At 40.4% G+C, this 10,893-nt stretch overlaps 1 protein-coding gene across 2 annotated transcripts in view; it reads left to right on the forward strand.

The window, feature by feature from the left end:
- LOC143138145 (F-box DNA helicase 1-like) overlaps positions 1-10,048 on the forward strand; it is a 38,930-nt gene extending 28,882 nt beyond the window's left edge. For both annotated transcript variants that reach the window (XM_076298614.1, XM_076298615.1), the window contains exons 16-21: positions 6,701-6,764; positions 6,901-7,110; positions 7,310-7,417; positions 7,605-7,720; positions 8,048-8,179; positions 8,398-10,048. In XM_076298614.1, the coding sequence (XP_076154729.1) occupies positions 6,701-6,764; positions 6,901-7,110; positions 7,310-7,417; positions 7,605-7,720; positions 8,048-8,179; positions 8,398-8,508 (741 nt within the window). In that variant the 3' untranslated portion in view covers positions 8,509-10,048. The remainder of the gene's footprint in view (positions 1-6,700; positions 6,765-6,900; positions 7,111-7,309; positions 7,418-7,604; positions 7,721-8,047; positions 8,180-8,397) is intronic.
- The last annotated feature ends 845 nt before the right edge of the window (positions 10,049-10,893 follow it).

Raw genomic sequence — 10,893 nt, forward strand, 5'->3', positions numbered from 1 at the left:
TGGTTGTCTTGAGTCACACCGTTGCTAGGGTCCACCATGAACATCAGCCAGTCCTTCTTCACAAACTCTGGAAGCTTGCTCTCTAACGACTTCACCACCAGTGGGTTTTTGATGGCGCCGGTACTTCCTAGATCTGTGAGATCAGCAAGGGCTTTCTCTATGGTCTGGATAAGGTCTACTACTTTTCTAGGTTAATTTCCTTTAACAGGTAAAATCTTCTCAAGCTCTTCAACGATTTCTAGAGCGATGGCATATTTATTACCATACCTATTTGCTAGCACTCTGAAAACATCATCTGCTGTGCTGTAGGTTGACAGGCGAAGATCTTTCACAATCTTTTCTTCTACACTATCAAGAAGCTGAATCTTTTTGACCTCTGGCGAACCGGTTGGCTCTCCCTGCTTCTGAAGGCTTTCCCAGTCTGACTTCCAGCGGTGGAAGTCTCTTTTATAGCCACTAAACGTGGGCAGTTTGGTTGGCTTAATTTTCACTACTGGTATTCTTGGCCCAGTTGGTTCCTGATTCACGTCTGCACCTTGCTTCTCTACAGCAATCCTTCGTGCTCTGGCAAAGTCAGCTTTCCTCATGTCAAGCTCATTGTAAGCCACTCTCAGGTCCTTGCTTCGCTTACGAAAGTCACTTTCCTCTGCACTAGGTATCCATGACTCCCAGGCTGCGAATGCGCAAGATGTTTCTTTGATCAACTTTTCCAGTACAGTATGGTGGACTTCAAATCCTTCACAGTTACTGCTTTCCACAGGTATTCCATACGCATGCCTACTGGCTTTTTCTGCTTCTTCAAAAGCAGCCTCTAGCATTTCTGATCCATATCTGCTCCAGAGGCTTGTTTGAACAATCTGCTTCAATTGAACATCATTGAACTTTTGCTCACATTCACTGGCATAGTCCTTTAGGCTTGCATCCTGCTCCATACTAAGCTCAGCATCTTCACCTTCTTTATTGCTTACAAGCTCTGCTTCTAACCCAGTCCTGTAATCATCATTGGCCTCAATGACTTTCCTTGAATCGGCAGAGAGCTTCATAAATTCTTGTCTGAGTTCTAACTCAGTTAAATCACCTGCTTTTCAAAAGAGATAGTTAGCTTGCTTAGTGAAAGAAATCTTTGCAACTGTTCTGTCTTTCTTTAGCTGCTCCAGTGTTTTGCCGAGAGCTTCTACTGCCATCTTGATTTTAACAATTTCTTTCTCTTCAACTCTTGAATTATTGAATCAGATGAACTGATTGGATTCCTGGTGCCTCTTGAATAACCTTGTTGTTTAGCAACTCTTCTCTGCATCCACTCTCTGGACTCACTTAAGCCGATAATCTTCTAGCCTTGATGCAGTTCCTTGGTTATCAAGCAGTAGGGTTGTGCCGATGGACGATATCATCGTCCATCGTGATGGTTGACAGGCATCACGATGGAAAGCAACCATCGTGATGCCACGCCCCCACATGCCAGTCACTAATTCTTGCTGTAACAGGCTAAAACATAAAAACACCTTTCCCTGAAAATGAAATTGAGCCTACTTTAAAGGCTGTCAGCCAAACAGTTATCACGTATTAGTCTACCGTCTTGTAAAATAAAAGACTTACCCTCTTATTCAAATAATTCCTGACTGTGACGGAATGTGTAGCCTAATTGTCCTTTAGTAGCCTACATGTCTCGCAGGCCTATAGCCTACATTGGACGTAATATGTAGCCTAATGTTTTAGCAGAAAATATAGATTTATTATTGTTAGGCTACGACTAGGACATTCTAGCGCTCAAATATTTTTGCGAGGCTACAGCGAGCGCCAAATGCGTCCTTCTTCTCTGTGTTAAAATAAACCATTTCTTTCGTTAATTATAGGATCAGAAGGTAGCCTATCCGTCTTTCACTGTAAGGCTTGTATTTCATGCATTTAGCAAAAGTCCCAGACAGCAGCGGAGTGGTAATCGGGATTCGTTATTTGTAAAAGTGTTTTTACTTCGCCCTACTATAGCCTGGACTGCGCGATTGCAGCCCTTTACTTTCACTTCCCGCCGCCCTTATAGTCAGCATAGACGGTAGCCTGATAACGTGGGATGCTGCATAGTACTAATATTTTAAATGAGTGACCACGATAGTAGTCTTAAGTAGCTTTTTTGCTGGGTCCAGCGAAGTCTGTCAATGTGTAATATTCCGCTGGTTGGTGCACACGCAAGTGTTCAGATTGATTGTCTATCCGTCTTTCACAACAATTTTCTTGGATTAGATCTTCCACACAACTTCGGTAGCCTGGTCAGTATGTCTCTCTTAGCTGTCCACTTTCATCAGGCCGTATAGCCTATATAATAGCATTTTTTTTATTTTTATGTAGAACATTATAAATGTATTTCTGTACAGACATACCTATAGGCTGTTTACTACACGAAACCCCCCCCCCCCCCCCGCCCCCGACGATATCATCGTCCATCACGATGTTTTACTGTACACATCGTCAAATGCCAATTTAGGCGACATCGCCCAACCCTATCAAGCAGCACTGTGGTGGGTTTCAGGTGGCACAACGTCAGTCTTCAGCTGTACTGCAGTGTTGCTTATCAACTGTGCAGTTGCTTTTCAACTGTGCCGTTGGTTTTCAACTGTCAAGTTCTCAGGGGATTTTCTACTTTACTTCTGCCCAAACTTGAAAAAGGCCTTGGTCATCAACAGGGTTAGATCAGTTGGAATCAACTCACACGTTTTCTTCTTTAATCTTTCTTCTTTGTTTTATTTAGTTAGCTTCTCATGTTCAATTATGATTTGTTATTAGTTAGATTTGGTTACAATTTGCAGTTGTGCAAATAATCAGAAGTTTAACTCAGATTAAATCAGTTTACATCAGGCTACGTCAGATTACGTCAGGTTGAAAACCTTTACAAGAAAAGAGAAAACAAAACACAAAATACAGCAATTACTAAAAACTGTCTACCTTCAAATATACAAACAAATATAAAGTTCTCCTTAACCTTACATTCATTTAACTAAGCAACATTACTACAAAAGGCACAGTCACTACCGTGGTTTTACTCCCATGCTACTACTATCATGCTATTACATGAGCTAACATGAACACAAGGCAGTTAGAAATTAGCTACATTAACTTTAGCACTCTTATCAACAAAATTTGCATTTAACATTAAACTACTGAAATATATTAACATCAAATCATCATCCTACCAGTAGCATCCCTGGAAATGCCCAGCAAGTTAAGTCTTTCCCCACTTCACTATCTTTAACTGTTCAACATGTGCTTCTCAGCTTCACAGCTTCTCACTACATGTGCTTGAAGATAACTGCACTTCCTGCTTTCTGGCATGAGGACTGTAAAGTCTCCACTTCCCTTTTCAAAAAAAAAGTCTCTTTTTTTTTTTTTCTCTCTCTCAACAAAAGTCCCTTTCCACTTGCGATCCAACAGCACAGTAGGATATGAACACAATGGTGAGCTCTAGAAACCATTTAAAGGTGCACTTTGCAAGATTTTCACCTTAATATAACCTTTACGAAGCCAATTTCCCTCACTGGATCAAAAGAGTATATATACTTATACTTAATTTGATGGTAAGGGAACTTGTAATAGGCAAATCGTTCATCTTGCATAGCTGTACAGCAGTGGTTCCCAAACTTTTAACAGGCATGTACCCCCTGAGACATTATGATCTTCCGGAGTACCCCCAACACCACCAATTGTTAACAAGTTTTTTTTAAATTGTTTTATTTGTATCAATTTTGTCGAGAATAGTGAATAGGATCATAAACATATGATACAAATCTCATCAATAGTCAACATATGATAGGCCTACAAATGTGCTGAATATAATGATTTTAAATAGATCTGCACCTAATCTCACACACAATCGTCTTGTTGAATGCAGTGATCTTATCTGCTAGGTGCTTGTCTTTGCCTTGTAACTGGAGATTTAACTCATTGAGCTTTCCAAATATATCGCTAAGATAGGCCAGCTTCGTCAAGAAATGTTCATTAGTGAACGTGCTTGCAGATTCAAACATGCGCTCTTCCTCCAAGAAGAGGCGACTCGGAGCTCAAACACGCGACAGCACTTGCCTCGCTGTGAAGCCTTTTGTCAGCTCCCATCTCCTCTCAAAGTGCGGAGAATAGACACGCTTTTAAGGGCCGGGTCTTGATGAAATTCACCACTCTCACAACCTCGTTAAAAATCTCATTCAGGTCGGGACTAACTAAGCTGCCTTGACACGAGTGCTTCCCTATGAATAACACAGTGCGTCCATTGCGCATCGGGTGCTACAGTACCTGGGCCTAGGCTACAAATCCTGTTTTTCACGTCAGTTCGCCCCACCTGGCATGTCTCCGCAACCCACAGTTTGAGAAACGCTGTTTTACCCTCTCTGTCTCCACTCTCGAATATTTTGTTAATGCGGAGAAAATAAGTTTATTAATGTGCAATGCAAATGCAGAAGTTAAGTTACCAACGTGGGATAGAGAAAACGTTTGAAAAGGCATATGACAGATCTTTTTTCGTGTACCCCCTGAAATCAGTCCACGTACCCCTGGGGGTACGCGTACCCCAGTTTGACAACCGTGGCTGTACAGCATAGACATATTTACATAGGCCAGGGATTCCCAAACTGTGGTACGCGTACCCCCGGTGGTACGCGAGCTGCCACTAGGGGGTACGCGAGAGGAAAAGGGCAATGGCGGAATAGAGTTAAAAATGATTAATTAATGAATACTCTAATTAATTCATAAATAATACATAATTTCGAATCGTGTTATAATGATATGGAAACGTGAAATTAAAGGAAATAATTTGTAAACTCTATAATAGGGTATGTTTTCATTAAAAAATAAGCTACACACAATAGGCTACACGTGATTTCCTGCGGGCAGCCAGAATATCTGGCGTGTTAGTTTCGTTGGAGTATAGGCTAGGTAGAAGGCTGCGTAAACATGGAAAACTGGCTAAAAACAGGGACAATGTCCAAAAGGCCTAATTAAAGCGATCGAAGAGGAGAAGCGAGAGAAACAGAGCAGGACATAGGTAACGATGGAATGGGATGGGGGGCAGACTAATGAAGGTGGAGATGGAGCGCAGGGGGATAAAAGAAAGAACGAGACAGAAAAGACTGCGCGAAGAAAACGAAAGTATGATGAGGCATATATAGCCCTAGGCTTCACGTGGATTGGGAGACAGACTGCCCAAAGCCACAGTGCGTGGTCTGCAGTGAGATGCTACCTAACCATTCTAATGTGGTTCTCCACACTGATTTTTTAATGTGAGAGCTCATAGACCAGTTGCACATTTTTATTATGTTATCATGTAGTGCGGCTAATTAAACAACGATGCCTGGAATGCGTCAATAGAATGAGTTACTTTTTTATGTGTTGGATGGTGGGGGTACGCGAGCCGAGTCAGGATGTAGAAGGTGGTCCGCGGGGAAAAAAGTTTGGGAACCGCTGACATAGGCTATCGAGAAAACCAGCCATGCATCTTCAAGAACGATGGCCCCACAAATCATAAATCATTATGAAACATTACCTCGTTAGTAGATGTAGCTCTTTGGAGTTTTTGCCTGTTGTTCAGCCTTCACCTCCACAACAAAAGCATTTTCATTGTGTACAGTGGGGACAAGTCACGAGAAGTTTGCTATTTACAACAGCAGAGTAAAATATAAATATATCGGGACTCTAGAGGGACATCTATAGTAGCCAAAAATACCTAAACCTGCATAGTGTACCTTTAAAGGTGCTCTAAGCGATGTTACATGGTTTCTAAGCTAAAACATTTTTTGTGACATGCACGGGAGGGAGGGGGGAGGGAGTAGCAAGCTAGCTCTTGGTTTTGTTTGAACGTCAACAGAAGTGACGTTACCCAACATTGCTTAGAGTACCTTTAAGACACATTACTTTATGTAGGATAATACCGCTATTGTGAACTTGTAAGTGCATGTTGTACAAGAGTATTTATTATTTTATTATGTTATTACTTATACAAGCAATAAGCCCCGAGAGGCCGTACAGGTTACAGTGATTCTACAACAGCTAAGGGGTGTTGTTAGGCACGACGCGCTAGCGTAGCACGGACTCGAGTGGCTTATTGGTTTTCTAAAACTGTTGCTATAAATATACCTGGCAAAGTTTCATAAAGTGAAGGCGCAGCAACTAGAAATGTAACGATTTATTCATAGATAATTATTCTTCCGCCAAGAAATATATTTCTTCTATCTGAATGGTTGCCAAGCAACGTTGAGACGCAGCTACTTTAACTTTTGTATCAAGTTATGGTAGCGCAGTAATATGGAACGAAATGCGGTCAAGGTGTATGTTTATGCTGCATTTTACAATGGCATCGAACGTGATTCAGCCAATCACAATCAAGGACCGGAACTATCAGTTTTAGAAATTGCTATCTACTTTACTATATTTTGTTTACTTGATCTATTTTACTCTATACTGAGCCTGGTTCTTGAGTACACTTGAATTTCGTTGTATGTTGTAAAATGACAATTAGGAAATCTTATCTTATCTCTTGTGTGGAGAGATATGTAGGATAGTAGCCACATGGACATCAGTGGCACTAAGAAGGCCATGCAGTTGTTTACTGATTTCCATACTATCTAATGTGTTCTGTTAGAAACACTTTTGTACTCTCCATGGAATAGGTATAACCTTCAATACTCTCATCAGGAATAAGCTGTGCTGTCCTCTGTTTTAGGGTATCAAAGCATTTGGCCTGAGTAAAATTCATGACATTTGGGTCCTGAAGCAGAGACATCGTGGTAAGTTTCACTTCTCTAAGGATAGTTCTAACGGATAGTCCTGGTCCTTGATTATGATTGGCTGAGTCGTGTTCGATGCAATTGTAAAACCCAGCGCAACCCTACACCCTATATTCCTCACTGTCGGCACACTTAGATTTACCGATTGAAGACTCTTTCATCCGGCGATTCAGTGAGGGTGGAGTGGCAGGGCTGCATGGCTATCCAGGTCTGTGCCAGTATGCTGAAATGACGGAGGATCAGGAGATGATGTGGAAGATTGCCGTGGTGGACAAATATGGAGAGCGCATTCCAGAGCTAGTAGAGCGCATTCGTGGGAGGAACCAGGCAAGACTACACTACGCAGGTAAGCCATGAGAAAGAGACAGACATGCAGGGTGGGGGGGGGGGGGGTGCATATCTCAGTTCTGTTTTTTTCTGTCTTCTGTTTTTTGCATTGTACTCCCATGTAGTATTTTTTCTTTCGCTCAGCAACTTTAGACTAACCTTTAACTCCTTTGATATGTGTATATTCTCCTTGCACACTTTTCTGCTACTGCTCTCAGATTTTATTCTGGGCTCGATGCATAAGGCTAAAGGACTGGAATTTGATACCGTTGTCATCACGGATGACTTCAGAGCGCTCCAGGCCTTGCCAGCTCAGGAACAAGGAGGTTAGTCTGTCATTGTATCAGTTAGCTTGTGGTGTGTGTATTTGCAAGTGTCCATTTCTTAATGTGCATATTTGTGCATTCATAGAGAAAGCAAGGATTTATACATATTGTTCATATAAATAAATAAGAATGCACATTTAAAGTATTCTGTTTACAAGCATGTCTTGAGGATGTATGTTTTCTTTAGGAAATCAAAGCATCATTGAAGAAGATGACTGGAATCTCATCTATATGGCAGTAACCCGTGCTAAGAGGACTGTGTTCATAACCAGGACCATCACCAATATCCTTGCCCGTGCAGGAGTTAGTGCTCTTCCTCTTTCGATCTCTATAACATTTATCTGTTTAGCTATTTAAGTTAATTTACGTTTAATAGATATAAATATCCATGGACCAGTACACACTGATATCTACTTCACTGATTATCCTGCCAAGACTAAAGTTGTCAATATGACTCAAAGAGACTATTTGTGTTACGATACAAAGTTGAAGCACTAGTGTTATTGTATATTTCTAATGTGACAAAGACAACCTACTACCTTTAAATCTATACCTCCAAAATTATGTTTTTTTTATCCAAAAATACTATGTTCAGCACATTGTCACATAATGCATATCTTATCTTTGCAGGAGTACTTTCTGAGGTCAGATTTGACTACAGTTCCAGCAGAGAATCCTGTGCTGCAGTGCTCTACTCCGAAATGCTCCAACCATGTTAATCTAAATACCCGCCTTTGCATGCACAGAGTCCCCATCACATATGTGAGCATTTTTCTATCCATGAAATTGATGGCCATGTATGTGACAATCTTGGCATGACAACATGTCTGTGCATTTAACACTGTGTTATTCTATAAGTGTGATATATCAAATACTCTATGATCATATTAACTCAAGCTCTAGTTGGGCGATTGTCTTGGGCAACTGTACATGCATGATGGTAAATGATGTGCTTGTGTTTCCATGTTTGTGTTTTACAGGTTGATGGTGTGGAGAAAGGTGGTCCTGTGTGTTTGCCCTGTGTTAACAGAATGGCAGGTCACTTGGCATTTCTGATGAGCCCAGGGATAAGGCAAATCCCCTTCCCTTAACAGCCCAGAGAAGGAGTGTAGATGTTGCTGCAGTAATAGAATATCAAAGGTGAAGGCAAAGGTGATTCATCATGACCAGTGACTAGGGGCCACCCTAAGGATATCTGCAGACAGGTGCTAAATGAGTAATTGCCAAGGGCAGAGCAGTTAAAACTCACAATTGTAGCTCATTTTATATTGCAATTTATATTGATGGCTGTTGTTTTCATCATTCGATTATTTTTTTTCTTCCATTCAGAATGAAAATATCTTCCATTGAAATGAAATATGACATTCAGCATTTACATGTGTTCTGAGAACCATGTGTTTAAATGCATTAAAATGCAAGCATTGATGCACATTTTCAAAAGCTATAAATATAATATAATAGCTCTTTGACATAAAATTCCAGCAACTTAAAGGAGAATTCCGGCGATTTTTCACTTAGATCTAGATGTACGAAAAAAAGAGGCTATGAGTGGTTCGCACTCTGGGGGCATGTTCATGAGACCCCATGTTCATGCTTCCAGGGTGTTGCACTCTGGGGGCATAAATCAATAAAAAAGAAACCACTGTCTTTTATTTAGAAACTTCATGATGTAGTACTGGGTTGTGGACAACCATTATTTTAGTAGATTTTTAGATTTCCTGGCAATTCCTAAAAGGATTTGCACAGAACAAATTTAGGGTTAGGGCTCTCAGATACTTCCCATATGGAGCCATGATTGCAATATTTTTGATCCATCATAGTTGCTTCCTTTGCTTGCGATCACATTCTGATGTTGTGAAACATAGCTAAAAAAAAATAAAAATGTAGTAATTTAAGGCAAATTATTTTGCAGATCATGTAGAGGGAGAATATATGGAATCACTCAATCCTGAGGAAAAAATGATGGAATCATGAACTTAAAACTTGTTGTTGCACTTCCTCTGGCTTTTATAACCACTTGAATTCTCTCAAGCAAAGACTTCACTGATGTGGAACAGTGTTTATCAATCAGGTTTCAACTTTGTCGAACAACAGTTGACAGATTAGCTTTACAGGATGGTGCCTTGTAATGCACCATTTTCTTCAGTTTCCACCATACATTTTCAATGGGATTGAGATCCAGCTCAGTCTTTGCTGGTCATGTCTTTCCTGAAGAAAAGTTTTAATGTTCTTTGCTCTATGGCACGATACATTATCATCCTAGAAAATTACTTCCTCATCACCAAAACTCCTTTCAATTGGTGGAATGACAAAAGTGTCCAAATTTTTTATGTACACCTGTGTGCATTTACTGTAGAGATGACTGCCATCCCCTGGTCCTTTTCCTGACATGCAAACCCATATCATCAGTGACTGGAAACTTTCTTGTTTTTTTTCGGGCAGTCATCTTTATATTTTTAATTTACATTTGGCTACAGTGGGCCAAAGAGAAGCTATTAAGAACTGCCTGAAGAAAACAATTGCCTTACGCCACTGATTCAGTGAAATGACATTAAAGGTATGTGTAATAGTTCATAAATTATAAAATGTTGAGAATGTAATATGTCTTCAATAAATGAACCATTTCTGAGATCTGGATGAATGTTTTTTTTTTATTATTATTTCATACAATCTGTAGAAGTTTGAATTGAGCATACAACTTTGTCACGTCATAAAAATGTTGAAGTATAAGTTGAGCTAATAATTTAAAATGGCAACACAGGGCTTGGAGGGTCTACAGCGTCTTTGACGCAGAAGCATAGTAGTAGTGAGCAGTGGATGTAGTAGCCACTGGGAAACCCTTGCAGGTTACGATTCTAGATTTTATTAGGCAAGGTTGGATCATTTAAAGTTGTGTTAATGGCTTGCAAGGGTCTTTTCTTAAACGTCTTTGTCGTATATGTGTAGCAGATGTGGAGTGGTTATGACCAGTTGAATGGACAGGGCAGGATGAATGATGCACACATAAATATAGAAGAATGGGATATCTGCAGCTCTGTTTACTGAACACAAAATGGGGCAGTTTAAAACATGCGAACACACACATATCTCTCTCCCATTCCCCCTTACAGCATCCATTTTGTAACTGTTATATCATTAAATGTAATTAATAAGTTATATGTTTGATAGGCCTAATAAATAGTTATGAGTGACAAGAACATAAGTTACGGTATACAACATAATAAATAACCCCTTCCTAACCCTATCCCATACCACCTCCTACCCCTCATCAGCGCCTACTCACATGGCGTACAACACCTACACCACACACTGAAACACTTTACTGACTCAAAACTCACTTCACTCTTCAACACCACACAGTCATCTCAGCATCCAGACGAAATAAAAATCTCAAAGACCTTCTGATACGCACCACCTTCACCAGCCACCTACAGCCCCCACCCCCCAAAGAAAACATACATTTCACCCACTACATT

This window comes from Alosa pseudoharengus, unplaced genomic scaffold (assembly GCF_046254945.1).
Source record: "Alosa pseudoharengus isolate Yale_2024_CS ecotype anadromous, Long Island Sound unplaced genomic scaffold, YU_APseudo_1.1 YU_APseudo_1.1_scf_21, whole genome shotgun sequence".
NCBI lineage: Eukaryota > Metazoa > Chordata > Actinopteri > Clupeiformes > Clupeidae > Alosa > Alosa pseudoharengus.